Source organism: Echeneis naucrates, chromosome 8, assembly GCF_900963305.1.
Source record: "Echeneis naucrates chromosome 8, fEcheNa1.1, whole genome shotgun sequence".
Taxonomy (NCBI): domain Eukaryota; kingdom Metazoa; phylum Chordata; class Actinopteri; order Carangiformes; family Echeneidae; genus Echeneis; species Echeneis naucrates.
Window position 1 is genome coordinate 2510026 of NC_042518.1, and position 18417 is coordinate 2528442.

General features: G+C 40.9%; 3 protein-coding genes across 4 annotated transcripts; 1 reads left to right on the plus strand and 2 right to left on the minus strand.

Moving 5' to 3' along the window:
* The first annotated feature begins 1094 nt into the window (after nucleotides 1-1094).
* On the plus strand, nucleotides 1095-3951 carry LOC115047846 (transmembrane protein 265-like). Its single transcript, XM_029509046.1, has 3 exons — nucleotides 1095-1305; nucleotides 2260-2474; nucleotides 3152-3951. Exons 2-3 carry the CDS (start codon nucleotides 2262-2264, stop codon nucleotides 3302-3304), a joined length of 366 nt encoding a protein of 121 aa, XP_029364906.1. The 5' UTR covers nucleotides 1095-1305; nucleotides 2260-2261; the 3' UTR covers nucleotides 3305-3951.
* On the minus strand, nucleotides 2891-13620 carry prr14 (proline rich 14). Its single transcript, XM_029509044.1, has 11 exons — nucleotides 13538-13620; nucleotides 12721-12749; nucleotides 12464-12623; nucleotides 11089-11251; nucleotides 10939-10998; nucleotides 9969-10009; nucleotides 6889-9720; nucleotides 6655-6796; nucleotides 6247-6356; nucleotides 5697-5765; nucleotides 2891-5050 (listed from the first exon to the last, which is right to left on the minus strand). The coding sequence occupies exons 3-11, from the start codon at nucleotides 12580-12582 to the stop codon at nucleotides 4759-4761; spliced, it is 3828 nt and encodes a 1275-aa protein (XP_029364904.1). The 5' UTR covers nucleotides 12583-12623; nucleotides 12721-12749; nucleotides 13538-13620; the 3' UTR covers nucleotides 2891-4758.
* A 738-nt stretch (nucleotides 13621-14358) lies between these two features.
* On the minus strand, nucleotides 14359-17711 carry cd2bp2 (CD2 (cytoplasmic tail) binding protein 2). Of its 2 annotated transcripts, XM_029508601.1 has the most exons (7): nucleotides 17660-17710; nucleotides 17259-17337; nucleotides 16681-16810; nucleotides 16325-16482; nucleotides 15667-16243; nucleotides 15502-15587; nucleotides 14359-14573 (listed from the first exon to the last, which is right to left on the minus strand). In XM_029508601.1, exons 2-7 carry the CDS (start codon nucleotides 17331-17333, stop codon nucleotides 14463-14465), a joined length of 1137 nt encoding a protein of 378 aa, XP_029364461.1. In that variant the 5' UTR covers nucleotides 17334-17337; nucleotides 17660-17710; the 3' UTR covers nucleotides 14359-14462. The 2 variants fall into 2 exon arrangements, with proteins under 2 accessions (XP_029364461.1, XP_029364462.1); XM_029508602.1 differs by having other exon boundaries at nucleotides 17259-17711.
* Between the last annotated feature and the right edge of the window lie 706 nt (nucleotides 17712-18417).

Here is an 18417-nt window from a genome sequence, read left to right on the forward strand (position 1 = left end):
TCTAAAAATAAAAAAGCTGCATGTGATGTTTACCATCTTATTCTTGATTTCCTCAATTTCCCTCAGAATAAATAATGAATCTATGATTTTTAATCGCCTGCTAAAAGTTGCTATTGAGGCTGAGCTGATTGATTGTCCATTTAATACAGGTTTGTGTTCATCATTCATATTGCATGGAATTTAAAGGATCACACAAAGTATTATAACTCTTCCTCTTATCTGCTCTTTAGCGTGACTGTCTGTCAGTCACATGCTGGCTACGTTCCTGAAACATCCTTTATGGTCTGGATTCCCCCTGAATGGAACCATCATTTCAATAAAAAGACGATAAGCAATGAAGACCATATTTGTATTACTTGGAAAGAGTGCCAGCAGTTTAGTGTTGTGAGATAAGGCTGCTACTATATTCATATATTTATATAATCAATGTTTTCGGTTTGAAAACTGGCAAAACTTGCTGCTTTTATAGTCTATGTCTGATTCAGAAACCCGGTCAACTGAATGAAAACACAACACGTTCCCTCCCACACTGTTACTCATCGTGAGTAAATCTGGTTAGCCATGAGGTAATATGATGAAGCAAGGGCAGTGTCAGCCCTGAAAAAATGCAGTCAGGTATTTATCAATTCCTGGGCCAAGGGGCAGATAATACTGCCCCTCTTATCTGGGGATGATAGGGCAGAAACTAGAAATGCTCAGGCACAAGAAGGGACCTGGTCCAGATCCACCTGTGTTTCAAAGGGACTTGAGGGATGGGTGACTGTTTGTGTTGCTGTGTGTAAAAAAAGACAACTATCCGAGTTCTGTTGTTTCCTCTGAGATTACTTTAATGAATAACGAGATAGACAGGAATCTGTAGCTGTTCCACCTCAAGGCAATGCGAGTGCTGACATGTCTTTCCCAGCTCCACGTAATGTGGCGAGGGAAACACACAATTTGACACACAGCCCAAAAAGGAGAGAGAAAGAGAGTCAGCAGGGAATGCACACTGAAGAATATAACTGGGTGAACAAATGTGGGAGGGCAAGACAGAAGCAAATAAAAAAAAAGAAAAGGAAGAAACGCCTGCACTTTAAAATGGGTGTGGAGGTTCACACAGTTTCACTCCCAGCCTACAAATCCTGTCACTCAACAACTCATATCTCTGTGGGGCTTTGGCTGGGACAGACTGTGGCGTTTGGACCGACTCATACAGAACTTCTCAGCTGAGACTGGAAGGAAACACAACACAGCTGAGACTGAGAGAATTTTAGAAACACACTGAGGATTCGCTGATTCAAACCGGCGCCTTCCAGATCTGATCAGGTTTGTGTTTTAAAGGATTGATTGTCTATAAATGAGGTTTAGATCCATGACACTCAAATGGTGTTCGATTTTCTCTTTTTCTTTCACCCAGTCAGATTCCTCTTTTTAGTTGAAGTGAAATCAAAGAACAGAAACTGTCTGAATCAGTCGGTTCTCTCTCTTCCAGTTTCTCACATACAAATGATTCACAAGGAGTCGGTCCAACTCCCTGCTGACAGACACGAGAAGAACACCGGCATGCACTTTAACAGAAACTGAGATTAGATCAAACACATTTTATGTTTGCAAGTCTGCATGACAGCTCCAAGCTGCCAGATTCCTGTACTTCTTTCGTTTTGTTCCCACAAGTGTTTCAGGATTTTATTGTTGTTGTCTGCCTGACAGAGAACACTCTGATCTGTGCCCCGTTTTACATCGTTCACAGGGAACTTTCTGTCTTTGCCGTGCTGGAAACATCCCCAAAGATTTTTGGAGGGATTGATTGTGTTTGGAGGATGTAAATTTTAAAGTCTTTGAAAAGAAGGGGATTTTTTTCTTTCAGTTTCTATACAAATCAAGCAGCAGCACTGACCCCCCCCCCCCCACCCCACCCCAGGAGGAAGGAAAGAAGGCCATCAGAGATTATTTATAAACCTTCAAACCTTTGCTGTTTTCCCATAAAACAAAGGGACATGTCAGCAGTATTCAGGAGTAAGAATGAAAGGAGACATCAGTGTGATGCTCATCGGAGCTGAAGTCAGTTTTCAGTAGAAACATCAAGAGCAGAATAGATTCAGCACAACATGTGACTCTTCAGTCTTATTGCCCCGAAAAGACCCGGAGCACTAAATCCATTTAAGGTGTGATTACAGGAACGCAGACCCAGACAGGGTTGTCCTCAGACTCAAAACATTGGAAAGGAACGTTGAACCTCAGACTAACTGACAGCTCACGTGAATCTGTGGTGTTTTGCAGAAATGTCTAACTCAAATCACACGTTGGTACACATGGAGGACGTGCCGCTGAGGACCATCACAGGCTCAGGTGACTCCTCCACCCAAGAGAGCAGCAGCCGTGGATGGACCGCCGCGTCCTGCTGCAGCGACAAGTATCACAGGAAACTGGCCATCAGCAGCATCATCTGCGGCATCTCCTGCATCGGCATCAACGCTCTGATTAATTCAGTCAAGGTATTTATGATCTCTCTCTCTCCCAGCTTCAGTGAGCACCAGCCAAAGTCCGGATGCTGACTCTGGACTTCTCAGGCTTCTTTTCCCTGCTGTGCTTCATCACAGAAGAAATAGTTCACATCAGTGACTTCTCTGCTGTTTAATAAAACAACAGTTTGGTGTTAAACGTTTTTACATTTAGCTGCAGCACCCTGAGTAAAAAAAACAAAACAAACAAAAACAACTAAACAGAAACAGAGCTGATTTTTTTTTTTTTTTTTAAATATGAACAAAATAAAAAATCAGAGCAGATTAACACAGATGAAAAACTTATCACATCAAGTGGAGTTCAGTTAGGCAGACAAAATGCAGTCACTGCACAATTTATTTACTTTAAACAAAGTTTACGTTTAAAAAAGGTCAGACATGATAAAGGATGTTGGTTCAAACACCTTGAACTCATTTAATGCTGCTCCTGTTCAACAGCTTCATGTTTCTGCTGCAGAGCAGCAGATTATGGTTTATAATCAGTGTTTTATTATTATTACGCTATTTTGAGTTGTGATGAGATCAGAAATAATATTTAAAGGGGGGAACTTTTTTCCCCACACTGGCCGCCGAGGAAGTAAAAGGACAGAACTTCAGTGATGTTATTTCTGTCACTTCTCCTGATTTTTTTATGTCTTCACTTCCAACAGGCGGAGACGACGGAAGATCAAGCGGAAAAGTCAAAGTTTTCACTGCGAGCCAGAAAGCTCGGCATCATCTCCATCGTGGCCTGGGTTTCCTTCCTGGCCATGTGCCCCATCTTATTGGCGCTCTTCTCATATCTGGCTACTCTGAAAAACTGACGGACTTTGAGGAAGCTCCAGGGAGGAGAACTAACGGAGACCAGACAGCGGACAGTTCAATGCTGCCTGTCGGCCACAAAGAAACGGAGGAACCAGTCGTTACATGAAAACAGAGACAACAAGCTGGAACCTTTCCTGCTCCAGTTTACACTTTCCTATTTTTCTCTGAGGCAACATATAAATATATATTTTTACACAGACAGCCACCCCCATGTTTTCTTATTCACTATAATATTTATTTAACAATATATGAACATATGGACAAGTCTAGGGACAATAGAAAATCAAAAAGGAAAAGCCAGCAACACCTACAGTTTGAGACGTCACGCTGCATTACATTTATACGTTTTATATATATATTAAAGATTAAAGTCATCATTTCTGTCGTGACCCAATCTTTCATATTTGTGGACCTTACATCTTAACACTCATTTATAGACACTGTATATTTTTTATATACCACAAAAGTTGATAAATTAGTCTGTGAATCTTGAACATGAAGGATTGGGTCTGTAGCAGGATCCTTATTGCATTGTTACTGTGTTAGCTTTTATTAACGGCGAACATGTCCATTCTGTGTACTTTTATACAAACATGTAAGAGACAATTTTATAATAAAAATGAAAGAAAGGTTTGTGCTTTTGGGGGAGGGGGGGGGGGACGTACAAATATCTATTTAAATCTTCCAGTTAAGGCAACATCATTAAAATTTGTCAAAAAACAAAAACGTCCATTTTTAGGCAGTTCATCAAGAAGTCACAAGTATAGACACCACAAAGAAACCAACAGAGGTCCACAGGTGATACAGAGACAGTTTCTCTTCATTAGAAACTGTCTCTCTGGAGTGCTGCATTGTTTCCACGTTACATTTTATACAACAAAAATGAAATCAAAAACCAACAGTTGGTGAATTGAACAGGGTCTGGCCTGAGCTGAATAAAATGACTCATTGTGTTTGTGCTGCGTGCAGACACACCTGTCCGCACAAAGCCGTTATGGACAGAGACTTGACTGGCGCAAAGACAAATCTCTCGCTGGCACGTTTTTAAAGTTAGAATCAGAATTTCATAAAAAAATAGCTGCCTTTATAAATAACTTACAATGATGCTGCGAGGTCACCTTCCTTATTTAATACAGCGCTTCCTGTCAAATCTGACGCAGACAAAGAAACAAGATGAAATCTGAACTTGATACTTCGGCGCGACTTTATGGACGATGCTTTTGAACGGTGTCTTTAACAGGCGCGTTGGACGAAATGCATCTATAGTCCTATGATGAACTGTTCTTGAACTTACAGGCTAAAAATGCAAAAGACGGAATAGCTAACGCTTCAGTAACAACTTATCACCACAATATTTCTACAATGATTGTGTTGACAAAAGGAAAAGCCACAGATTGTGCTCCGTGAGTCATATGATCAGTATTGCGGTGTTTAATGATTTAAAAGGCGTTTGTCAGCTGTCCTTTTGATCGTGTATCAGCCAGAGGTTCAGCTGATCCAGCTTGGCACAGAGCAGAGAGTCCACGTCCTGCACGCTGAGTGACGCTTCGTCTTTAGCAAAGCCCCCTCGTCTCGTCCTGGAGGATGACAGACCAGCTTTCCCGACTCCGACGAGGGGCTTCTTTGGTTTTCTGGCCTCGCCGACCTCCAGGAACTCTAAAAAGCGCTTCATGCGTTTTTGGCCAAACCAGGACTCGGACCCATTCCTGCGATTGAGCGGCACCTCGAATATGGTCTCCAGTCGGCTGAAAGACGTGGAGAGTTATGGGATGTCAGTTATGATAAAGATGGCCAGAGCACAAACACCTAAACATCAGCTGATCGCTGTTGTGGTGCCACCTCCTGGTCAAACCACAGTGACGCTGCCGCTGATTTAAAGTTTCTACTTTAATATTTGTCTCCAGAAAATAAATCATTTTTAAAGAAAGACTGGGCTGAGGGGAGGATCGGACCTGCTCTACACGCTGTTCTAATTGTTTAGTGCAGTCTGTCAATCAGACAGTAGCTAAATGTCTGAATGGAAATGGGACCATCATTTAAAAAATGAACATTTTGAAACTAGAGACTGAGACCATGAACTCATCTGGAAAACGTTTACTGAGCTAATAAATCAGGGAGAAAGAAGGGCATTTTCCCATAGACTTCAATTCAATGTTATTTTTACAACCAGTGGAGTCAGTTTTAATTTTGAGATTAATTGAAACTTGTGGCAACAAAGTACAACATGATAATTTCAAGTGAATCTGCCAACATCATGACATTTTTTAATTCTTTTAGTGGCATGTTTTTAATGAGAAAACATTTTGTGTCACATATTTGAATTAATGTGTAGATTTAACTAAGTAACACACGACACAGCTACATTTTTTCACTTGTCTGATGTGAACCTACCTTTCAGGAGGTTTGCTGAAATTCTTATTGGTGTAAATTTCTTCCAAACTGAAGTCCTTCTTTTTAAGCCTGCAGTGAGACATAAAGAAAAGAAAACAATGTTGGAGTCAGTCTGAATATTACTAACAAAAATATAAATAGGACAAAAGCATTGAATGATCCAAAATGATTTGTTGCACTTTGATGAGTGTGTTGCATGTTTGATTTATGTTTGTGAATTCACTGCCAATCAGCTGCAGCTGTGTGAGAATTACGTTAAGGAGGAATTATGTAATGCGTGACACGGCTCCGAGCTTACATGATCCTGCTTTTTGTATTCGTTTAGGAGGGAGGTCAGACACGTTATATGTTTTTTATGTCAACGCTTTTCGAACTGAAAGTGGCAGCTGTCTTTGTTGTAACAGATGAACCTTTCTGGGAACACACAGATGTGTCCCGTGTGCATCACAGTCTGAGAGGAAAGCCCCAGATAAATAAAAGAATAAATGAACAGTCTGAAAGTCAAAGCGTGAACTTGGAGGAATGCTGTAATCAGAGTATCAGAATGTACCTGATGGGTTTGGGCAGGCCCATCGGTGTCAGGTTGTTCTGAGGTTTAGGGAGAGTTTTCCGAATTCTGATGGACGACACCTTCCCTCGCTCTTCGTGTTTTTGAACTACCTGTGAAGAAGAAAAGGAAAGTTAGAGGCCAGAGCTGTTGTGACAGGAGAAATAAAACAAAAGCATCAGTGTTGACAGTGGAACAAGTCAGATATGTTCAGTGTATCAGGGCAAATATAACCGTGTGACTGATGAGCAAAAATATGTGCATGATCGAAACCTGCGTCCATCTGGGAAGATCAGTAAGCGACTCTTCAACAACAAGGACGTATCACCACAGGGACATTCTGAATGAGCTACCGGCTCTCTGTATCAGAGATATTTCAGACACAAGTGAGAGATGGCACATCATGTTTACCTTGATCTCAGAATCAGACAGAGCTTTTTCCTCTCTCAGTGCAGCATCTTCATACTCCTGACTGGAAGAACTTGTGTCTTCGCCATCGTCCTCCTCCTCGCTCTGCTGCCGTCTCTCAATTTCACACTCCAGGGGATTCCCGCTGCAAATAAGACCATAAGACCAAGAGTTCATCTGAGTATGACTCAGGTATTATTTTTCTTTTTTCCTAACACGTTAAAACCGGTGTGTTACCTGCCACTAGACTCTGATGTAGCGTGAGAGGAGTCACTTCTGTGATGGAATCCAGGAAGGTGCCACGTGGAGGAGCTCACAGGTGATGTTGAAGACGAGGAGGAGCAAGTGGAACTGGAAGTGCCGGGGCCGACTGCAGTGCCTCCTCTGCTGTCATCCTTCTTGGAGAGGAAAGCCAGGTGGCTTGAGAGGAAAAAGGACGCCAGAGCCGAGAGGGAAGTGCTGGGAGAAAGTGCGAGAGTGGGGGACAGGTATTGGGAGACGCTGTCGTACAGGGCGGATCTTCTGGACGGGTAAACCTCTTTACGAAGACACAGAGGAGCGATCTCCCTCTCCACCTCCACGCTGCACACTGTGTGTCGACGAGCACGCCGCAGGAATTTGTGGGCATGAGGGATAAGAGGAGTGTGGGAAGAGCGGTGCTGGTGTGATGTGTGAGTCCTGCTGTGTTGTGGAGAGTACAGAGGAGACTGAGCCCACGCTGTGTCATGCGAAAAGAGGGAGGGGATCTCCGGGCACGAGTAGCTGCGTAACAAGCGCCTTGAAAAAACATTTTCTGAGTGAGTACTCGCTGTTGTCAGATCTGCATCCTCCATAGTGACTGAGTTTGTCATTTCTTCGTGGTTATGACTCCTGCTATGCAGAGCTGCGCACCTCCTCTGTTTGTCTGCTCTCCTGGATTTGACGTTCACTCTTCTCGCACTAGATCTTAGTCTGCAGTCGCTGACGGTGCTGGGGTTGACTGCCTCAGCATCAGGACCACAACTCTGCTCTACCTCATTATTGCCTTGCTTATATAAATTTGCACACAGCTGGGAGAGAGGAGGAACAAGTTGCTGATTGCTTTCAAAAGGTGTCATTTCAAAATATACAGGGTCCATTGAGATTTTACCTTTGTCTCCATTAGTCTGGCTCTCTTTGGTTCTTAAATGAAGGTTACTGATACACTTCCTGTCTGCTGTGTCCTGGATCACGGCAGATTCAGAAGACTTAACAGCACCCCTACAACCCCTTTTGGATTTCTTGGACGGCTGGCGTAGCTCGGTTTTAAGCTCTCCTATCTCTGCAAGAGGTGGAGAGGGGTTAAAATCTAGGGGCAAGAGTTCTAATGGCTCCATTGATAGAACCGACGTGGTAGAAACCAAAGTGCTGTCTGAGTCCGTTGCAGAACTCGCATGGATTGGCGATTTACGTTTTAACGGTTTCTTGTTTGCTTCCCTGCACTTGATCTTGAGCTGCTTTATTTCAGGACGGACAAGAACCTTTGATAACGGCTCCTGCTGGATTTGGGTGGAAGTGATTGCCACAGTGGTCTCTAGATCCATACTGTCAATATTTACATCGCTTTTATACACACCCGTTCTTGTTTTCAGTCTTTTACATGAACCACTAGGTTTCGTCTTGCTGCTGCCCTTTTGGCTGTTCTCCGACACAACACTGTCTTTATCTAGCGAACAAATCAACATCGGATCGGGGGAACTTTCAGTCTGTGTGTTCATAATGACTTCATTTATTTCATGTGCACCTTTCCCTTTCCTATTTGCTCTTGTTGAAACAGTTTGTCTTTTTCTAGAAGGCTTGAGTGTTTCTACCGCGTCCACATTTGTCAAAGCTGCTTCCTTTTTTGGTGGTCTTAGCCCTCTGAGTGTGCCACCATCTGAAGCCATACTGAATAACTCATCCTTTACGGAGATATCTCCCATTTGTCTTTTCCTCTTTGCTGCTTCTTGGGAATGACCAGGCAGCTTTAGCCCCCTTTTTGTTCTCCCAAAACCTGCAGATGAGCAAGTGTCAGGGTTCATCTGCTCCAGGTTCACTGTCAATCCATCAACACTGTTTAACTTATCCTGGAGAGTTTGTCTGACCAAGCTCTCAATTTCCTCGGCACCTATATCACCACCATCAGCCCGAAGACAGTCTTCATAACATAACAGCTGAGTTTTTTCAGCATCACTTGAGTTAACCTTCTTAGATTCGACTGAGCTCCTCTGAAAAAGCTGCTCCTCGCCCAGCTCTTCCTTTTTGACTTCAGATATAAGAGGCTCCGAGATAACACTCTTTAATTCAGATCTTTTTCCGGTTCGTTTTCGAGGCAGCGGTTTCAGCTGGACAGTCTGCTGGTCCTGCTCCTCCACTGCCCTGGAAACCTTCAACGTAGATTCTTGTGAGGCACTTACATTGGTGCAGGGCTGTAACAGCATCGGGGAGGTAACTGAAAGTTGTTTTAAGTTGATGCAGGGTATCAGCCAGTCTCCTGAAGGCACAGAATCTGGTACGTTTTTTTCCATCTGAGTTATTCCACATTCATCTATCTGCTCAGAGCTGTTTGGTGTTGAAAACTCCTCATCGATAGAAAGTTTTTTAGAATATTGAGCAGCAACGGTTTTTGAGTTTTGTGCAGCTTCGACATCACTGACCCTCTGCTCATCCATTTCAGCCTCTTGATTCTCATCACTTTGTCCCACAGGCTGAAACATATTGCTTGGCTCAACATCAGATCCTCCATCATCCTGTAGTTCAAATTCAGAGAGTTTGTCTGGATGGTCCATGGACAGTGGAGGACTATTCGCCCTGAAGAGTTTAACGGGACTCATGACGATCTCTGTGAAACTGGCCATCTTCGACTTGAACGACTGAAACAACGGCCCGATGACCCATCCCTTTGGGGGGGATGCATTTTCAACAGTGTGTCCCATAGGCAGGCCCCCGCATGCATCCATGTCAGAATTAGTAATGTCAAGATCCTGCGTGGTGCTGTCAGCCACCTGCTCATCTACGTTTTCTGCAGCACACACATTTTGTTTCTTGCAGGGGGGTTTCTGGTCTCTTTGCCTGCAATAACAACAGAAAAGAAAAATGTTATTATTTCAAAATCATGACTTAAAATACAGTTGTTGTTTTTTTTTTTATTAACTGCTATTGAAAAGTTAACGTGAAATACACAATTTTAGACCTTTGTGGATAATATAATAAAATCTGCACACACACAAGACGTTTTGTGATTGTGTGAGCAGTTCTTCTAGATAAACAAATGAAACAAATCTGTAAACACCGATAAAAAAAAAATTGTTTTAACTTACTTATTTTCACTCTCTGCTGAAAAACAAAACTCAAATCCATCCTGCAAAATAAAGAAATATTTAGCATGTTAGAAAGAAGAAAGATGGCAGTTGACTGCCATAGTGTGATGATCCTGTCTCAAACAGAACAGAAAATATTTAATATGATCAAGGATCTTTTATTTTTTGTCTCTGGTGTCATAGCTGGAAATTGGTCTTAAAGAGAGCAGAACTCCTCTCAATCAAACAGTGAAATGGTCCAGTCAGTGAGTCACAGCTCAACCCAGCATCCCTGAACACCAGACGGTTACACCAGATAGCTGGCTCCATTTTAATCTATGACTCATCCACTTGAAAAAGGGAATCTAGCTTCTTCGTCCCAAACTACAGCACTAAATAGAGTTGTGTTCAAACAGCCAGACGAATAAATTGTAGCTGGAGTGCTTGTTTGATTAATTCATTAATTTATTTGATTATTTATTTTATGTGTTTTTGGTTTTTTTTTTGTTTCCATGTTGAATGTACATATCTCAGACAGATGACTTAATTCTGCTGAAATAATGAGGGAGGGGAGAAATCGTCTGTGAGTGATCCAGATTAAGTAATTTGTGTCAGTTCTGTGCCGTTCTGTCTCCTGTCTGGGAAGGCAGTGACAGCAGATATATATTAAATTCTGCAACACTGTCAGTCTGGGAGCTAGTGGGTCACATTAAGACACATGATTGCCTGTCTGTGTCAGATGCAGCAGACCGTGAAGGAGGATTAAATCACTCAATTAACTCCCACACCCTCTTCACTGTACTGATCCCCAATGTTGCCATACATAACTGTACAGTACAGCTGCTGCACAAAGAGATTAAACACAGACAGCTTTATTACAAGAAAAACAACACCAAGGACACGCAGACAGACTGAAAGGAGACTGGGAGGCTGACAAAAACAGGGAGGTTTGAGTGAGACCACTTCGAGAGCAAAGAAAGATAAATCTGACCTGGTTCTGTTTCTCATGAGTGTTTTCAACTCTCGGCTGCTTGGTCTGGGAAACTTGCACCTACATACGTAAGAGAAATGCACAAGTGTGAGCAGTCACTCCTTTTTTTATTCTAGGAATTGAAAATGTTTGGATTTTTTTAAGTTTTACCATGATTCCACTTTCTCTTTGTCTCTTGGTGGGGGACGGTTTGTGTCTGGACAGTTTCTGAGGCGCGCTGCTGTGTGTGCTGCTCTGCTTTTTCGTTGTTTGAGCTCTGATCCCTTGAATGCGACCACTCCTTCTGTGTCCAGATATTCCATCATTTGCACAGCTGTGAAAGTTGACAAGAATCTGTTTAGCCAACCTACAGCATACTTTGTTTCCGACAAAGTGGGAAAAACAGAGGTGTGCTTGGATGCACAATCCATCAGCACCAAAAAAAGCTATTGACAGCATGTACGAGTGCAAGATCAGGAGAAAATGGGATTTACAATCCACGCTGCCTATATTTGCTAATTACAACCCGACTGTTTGCACTTTAAACAAAACAAAAGACCTCTGCTTGAATATTCACATTTTGTCTTCAGCTAAATGGGGGCTTGTCTCTATGCAAATATTACAGGCTTTTTAAATTTCAGCTTAGATTGTTTGTCCTTCTGGGGAATTTAAATCCTTTTGAAAATATGAGGCCAGGATGGGATGGGAATCTGGAGCCGATTTCATAGGGTCTCAAATATCCATGTTGTATGTCTCTGGGTTTATCAGTTCCACTTATACACCAGTATGTTCTTCGGACATGCATATTTCAGAACAGCGACGGCAAAGTCTAGTGTTTTAACAGTCCAAATCCTAGAATGCTTTTACAAGAAGAGACTGCAGCATTTCCATGAACAATGACTGTAAAATGGTCCAGTAAAGTTGTAAACACCTTCAACATGCTGAAACATTTTTTTATGCGACGGTGGATATAAATTCCAGGAATGCCATATATCTGGTGCATGCAGGCCTGTGACAGAGGGTAATGCTAGAATAACATCAATGCCACACAGTCTCTTACTAACTTATTCTGTTTCCACACTGTATTCAGATTCAGAGAATAACGCTGCTCAAATGTGCAGGCTTCACACACTGCCTCCCTCTCAAACACAGCAAATTTATCAGAAATGCTTAAAGCAGTCAATAAAGAATCACACAATGGATAATGCCGCCAGCATCAATCAAATTCTTTCAATTCCCATCTCTAGTTCTGAGACCAAAGTGTTTTGCAGGCAACTAAACCTGATCCACAGCAAGCGTACTCTAAATTTGAAAGGGAAAAAAAGCAGGCACACGTAACTTCTGCTATGAAATAAATTTTCCTAATCTCTGTGCTGCTTTGGCCAGACTTGATTGTATAATGTTATTGGATACTGAGAAGTTTTCCGCAGTATGTGCTCTGTGTCCTAAGCTATTCTGCCAAGAGAGAAAGAAAAGGGACAAAGAGCAAGGAAAGGGAAAATACAAAAAGAGCAAACGAAATCAAAAGGTGCTGGGATAACTATACCTGGGAGTGATGGAGGAAAAGGGGAGGAGAGGTGCACTACAGAAAGGGTTTGGGGGAATAGCATCTTCATCCATTGGACAAACTATCTGAGGGAGTGAGTCAGAGGGATAAGTCAACATCCCCTTTCTCTCTCTCTCTCTCTCTGCTTGTCTGGCCTTTTCTGTGAATAACAACAATGAAAAAACACAAACATGCGGGGTATCATATCAATATAAAAGCACTTCAAAAACGGTCTCAGAAGGGGAAGCTTCACTTACTTTTATAACTTCTACGACGGAGGTTTATTCTGCAACGAAGAATAGGAACAGGTTACCCAGAACAATCAACTAATGAAGATGTTTCCCCAATTAATCAGACTAAAACATGGTCACATATCCAAATGTCTTTTCTTGTCCAACCAACGGCTCAGAAACAAAATATGTTAAGTGTGCTATCGCAACAAATACGGAAATCTTATATATACATATTTATACACACATTATCGAAATAGTTGGTTACCTGTCTTATCAATTAATCTCTCAAAGCAATAAGACACGTTGAGCAATGGAAAAGTTAGTTAAAACAAACAAAAACCGAGCTGGTAAAGATCATCAGTGGAGATAATTCATTAAAGACAACAAAATCTATTTCAGTTGTTTACAATCAAACGGAGGCGGCAGTCAGAGACACTGAGCGGAGTCTATTTGCTGGAATGGGCACCGCTTCGTATTCAAACTTTTATAAATGAGCAAACGTCGAAGTATAAAAAAATAAATCAAACGACGCGTTATAAATGTAAATGCATATATTTAGATGAAACTAAAACCCCGTGTGTTATTTATCTCGCAGGGCTTCGGGTAACACCGTTTTTTTTTTTTTTTTGCGGCTAACAGCGACATTCACGGTGTGTGAGAGCCGAGCTCGGATCCAGGAAGTAGTCGGAGCCCGGAGCTGTCACATCTACTAACGGTCAGAAAACGGTCTTTTCCGGGACCGACCGGGAACATCGACCGGGGCTGGGTGGGGGAGGAGGCTTCGCTTCGGCAGCTGGGAGCTTCCTCTTCTCTCTGGACTCTGGATTAAACACAAACTTACCCGAAATGAACGCTGAAGCCGGACGGAGGGAGGGTTGGTGTTTCTGAGCTCACCGTAAACAAGACATGTCGGACGGAGCTTCTTTTTTTTTTTTTTTTTTACAAACTGACGAGGCGGACGGACGGATAGGCTCGACCAATCACAGCCCGGAGATTTATTTCCGCCTGTTGAAATCTGACCAATGAAAGAGCGGCTCTTTGGCTTGTCGTAGATGGAGATTGGCCAATAAGGAGCGCGAAATCAAATACGCTCAGCTCAGGCTGCCTGCGTCTGACCAGCAGGATTCAATCTGGTTAAACATGGAGGTGATAATTCAGACAAAACTGAACCCTGCTGCCGTGAAACTTCAGCCTCAGCCGCTTAAAAAAATATTTTTTATTTAAAACTACCAGCTCTATATGAACTACAAAGTGCGCCCATCCTCCATTTTGAAGTCTGGTCTCCAGTCTTTAGTTTTAAGTCTTAAGTGTTTTTAATTGTTTTTGATTTTTCTTTTTAAATTAAGAAAATCTACAGCTAAGTTTTAATAAAATCAAATACAAGGAATCAGATTTGGCTGTATTGCCTGAACATTTATTTAAATGAAGAATATTTATTTCACAGCATCTTATTTTGTTTGTTAATATGATGGACGTTGATAATATATTCCTAACTCAACAGTGACTCATAACTGAAAATCTGTTAATGCCACAAATGTTATCTCAACCTCTCCATAATCTTCAATGATAGATGAACCAGCAGATTTATATTTTATATCTTTTCATTAAAGTTTGAGAATGATGAACTAGAGGGAAAAAAACCCAGAAGGACTGACAGCAGCACCACATATATGATGAATTTATTTTAAAATATACAGAAAACAAAGCCGCTGTTAAAATGACAGATCTGACACCACAGTGACTGTGATGGTTGAGATGGATGAAAATCATGTGTAGAGCTCGAAATCTAATCTCTTGGAGTTGTAGAACTGAGATCCCCCCTGGTCCACCCTCCTGCAGTAAACCCCGCTGCTGAAGTAGCCTTCATCCACCCAATCCTGAAAAACAGACAATAAGAAGATTAAAGCCCACCTGGTCAGACGGAGGTCAAAGGTAGAACCTGTCAGATCCCCAATAATCTAGTAATCTAACAAACTGGGGTTTCACACTAGGTTTGAAGGCACATTAGGCTATCTGAGATTTAAAAAAAAACAAAAACAAAACAAAACCCTAAATATATCCAAATGTTTAGATTAAATATACCAGTACTAGTTGAGTTTAAAATAGACACATGTGCTTGATCTGTGTAAAGATGTAAAACCTGAAACACAACCACAAATAAATAGGCTTCTGAAGAATTTATCTTTTTACCAATTTTATATGTGAGCCCTTATGAGAAATAAAACTTACATAAGCAAGAGTCTATTTTCAAGTCTTGCGTCACATCAATTGTCTTTAAATTTGGGGCACTGTTTAAAATATTTATTACATTTTTGATATTGGAGAAGGCTTGAAACTGGAGGCTGACTTTATAAATACATTAGGAAAATATTCATCGATCCATCAAATCAAGTGAGCAGTCGGGACGTTCTCTTATACACTTCAATACAATCTGACTTAGGCTTTACTGGAAATTATGATTGCTTTTATATACTACTCATCTATACTCCACAGACACTACGTAAATTCTAGATTTAGTACATTTGTATATATAAATAGAATATAAAATTAATTTACATATAACTGATTCCAAAATCAATATTTCTTTTTGCATGATGCAGTTGCACATTTCTCTTTATCCTTGGCAGCCCAACATCTCAAAAGAAAAAGAAAAAAAACTTCCAACCTTTTCAAGAGTTTTCTATACATTGGAATAATATATTACCTACAGGTGTAAGATTAGCGTATGAAAAAGTAATCTTTGCTGGAGGATGAGACTTTTCCTTTTATTCATGACTAAATATTCAAAGTAATGTCAGACAATACCTGCATCTGCTGACTGGTGAAGGGGCCATAGATTTCTGAATTATCCTTATTTTCCCATTTGTATTCCCACATGACTTCATCACTCACTGAGGAGACAAAAACTGGATTAAACTAAACATAATTATACATATCAAAGGCAAGCATTCAGGCAGAAAACCAGCAGACCTCTGTTTTCTTTCTCCTCTTTATCTTGTGATTTGCCGGCATGCTTTTCATCAAATTCATCTGCAAACATGTCAAGTATGTCCTCTTCTTCGTCACCGCTGGATTTCTTCTGTACAGCTGATTTCTTGCCGGTCTTTATTAAATAAGCCAGTTTTTCATACGTTTGCTGATAGATTTCAAACATCCCAGATCCAACCAGTCTGTCAGCTAGTGCTGTGAGCCTATCAAGCTTTTCTGCATCCCTTTTGACCTCCTCTGTGGGCTCGCTCTCTTCCCTCAGCTTTCCCTTCTTTCGCTGTCCAAGGCCTCCTAGTCGGCGGAGCGCTGTGGCAACTGTCTCCCCGGGTATCATCAGTTCGATCACAGCTTCTGTGAGCTGGTTCTGTGTGTAGGAAGCCAGAGGGTCCTCAGCAGGCTCCGTCTCCTCCTCCTCTTCTTCTTCTTCAATTTCTTGGTCTGCCTGCTTCTCTTCTCTTTGTTTCTCCTCCTCAGCCTCATCTTCATCGCCGACTCTGCGTGTCCGCTTGGCTCCAAGACCTTTCTTCTTTTTTTTGAAAGGCTGTTCTTTAATTCTCACCTGGAAGAAGATATTTATGTTACTGCATATTGTTTGAAAGGTTTTCAAATATTGAGCAAAAGCACCTAAAATTCTCATTACCCAATCGATGTTGTCAAGCCAATTATCTCTAATCTGTTGTTCCTTTTTGATGAAATAGTTTCCCTCTGAGTCAAAATGTCCCTCCTCCATCTCCTCATCCAGGTTGAAAGGTGTAATAGAAACTCCCTCATCGTAGTCAATTGTTGCTCCTTCTTGCCCTGAAAATAAAATTTGCAGTCTTAGCCAATTGAGTCTTTATATGAAACAGGCATAACATTTTCAAGTGGTAGAGACAGAAAAGCTTTTGCTGTTGTTTCAGAAAAAAATTGCAGCTGTACTGTTTTTAGGGACAAATCTCAAACTTGTATGAGCAAAACAAGGAAAAGGTTACAACTCAAACAAATGAAAAGTCATACCATCCACATCATCACTGGCCAGAATATCATATTTGCTGGTTTTTGAGTCTTCTCCATCATCCTCTTCATCACTATCAAGGGAGTGTTTACCCTTGAACCTGGAGCCTGGACCGCTGGCCACCTCACAACTCTGATTCCGCAAGAAAGAGAAGAAATAGTTACAAAACATACAACACTGCTTTCACTGGCCCAAAGAGAATATTTGGACATTTCTAACCTGAAAATGGTCTCGACTATTTAATGTCACTTGTGTGTGAAGTCCAGACTAACAATCCCAACATGTAGGTTTATAGATCAGATCTTATTATAATTTCTCTATTTTATACATATGTGAATGTGTGTAAATATGACAGTAACCTAAAAATAAACGAGCTGTCAATCCAGTTCTCCACCAACCTCCTTATAGGGAGTATTTTCTGGGTGTTATAAATAGCCCTGTTTACCTTTTTTTGACAGTTAAAATGATTCTGCTTGACATTTCAAACGAGGTCTGTGTCTCTTAAGTTTGTGATTGAAGCACACTGAATCCAGTCTGGTGTTTTCTGTCCCGGACGGAGAGCTGATCGGGACGGTGTTACCTTTTTGTTTGGGAGCTCCTCGTCCAGATCGTACTCTCCGATCCCGTCCTCAAATGTGACTTTCCTTTTCGGCATGGCGCTACAGGAGACAAGACAGCGACTATTTTATTCCCCCGAAGCAGCTTCACAGCATCGGTGAGTGTCTTTATTTTTCAAGAAACTGCCCCCGTAACGTCGTTAAAATGAGCCGCTACCCCGCGACTTAGCTTCGATGCTAAAAATGTTAGCCGACAGCAGCGCATGCAGTGAAACATTAAGACATTTATCGATCCGATGATCGACTACAGCCGAGAACACGTTTAGCTAAACAATAAAGTCTAACTTCGGCACAACACACGTGACGAAACACACAAACGAGGCCGCGAAACGGCGTTTTAGCGGCGAAATGCAACAAAACCTACTGAAAATAATTCAGGCGACGTTCGTTTTCGTTTCTTCTTCGCTTGTTTTTCTTCTTCGTCCCTTTTTTTAAATAAACGGCGGAAATGGTGGACAGAAAAAGGAAATGACGTTTTAGCGCCACCAGCCGGTGAGAAATAAAAACAATAACAACACAAATAATAATAATGGGAATAACAATAGGAAGAAGAAGAACAGTAATTATAACATTATTATTATTATTATTATTATTATTATTATTATTATTATTATTATTATTATTATTATTATTGTTATTATTATTATTATTATTGTTATTTTATTTTTATTTTTTTTACATAATTATTACAATTAATGTTTAATGTGTATTTGTTGTATTAAGACCATAAAACATTTAATATATTAAATATTAAATATTAAACCTAATTCTTACTGTGACTGTGATGGAACATTTATTGTTTGTGTGTTAGTTTTTTAACACAAGTATCTAAATTAAATGACACACACCTGCCAGATGGACACATAGGAAAAGCAAATTCTTCTACTTAATTCTCAAACTCTTTCACTGGTTACTTTATAATTCATGGCTTTTTTTAAATGTGTTTTTCATAAATTTGATGAAAATGTGAAGGAATTCCAAACTTTCTTTTACGTCAATATATAATTAAAAACGTTAGGGTTTAAGGATTTGATTCAGACTGTGGTGACGTGATGAACGGAGAGGATCCCACACTATATAAGACTTTGTAAGTCTTAACACTTTGGACTCTTTTAGATTCAG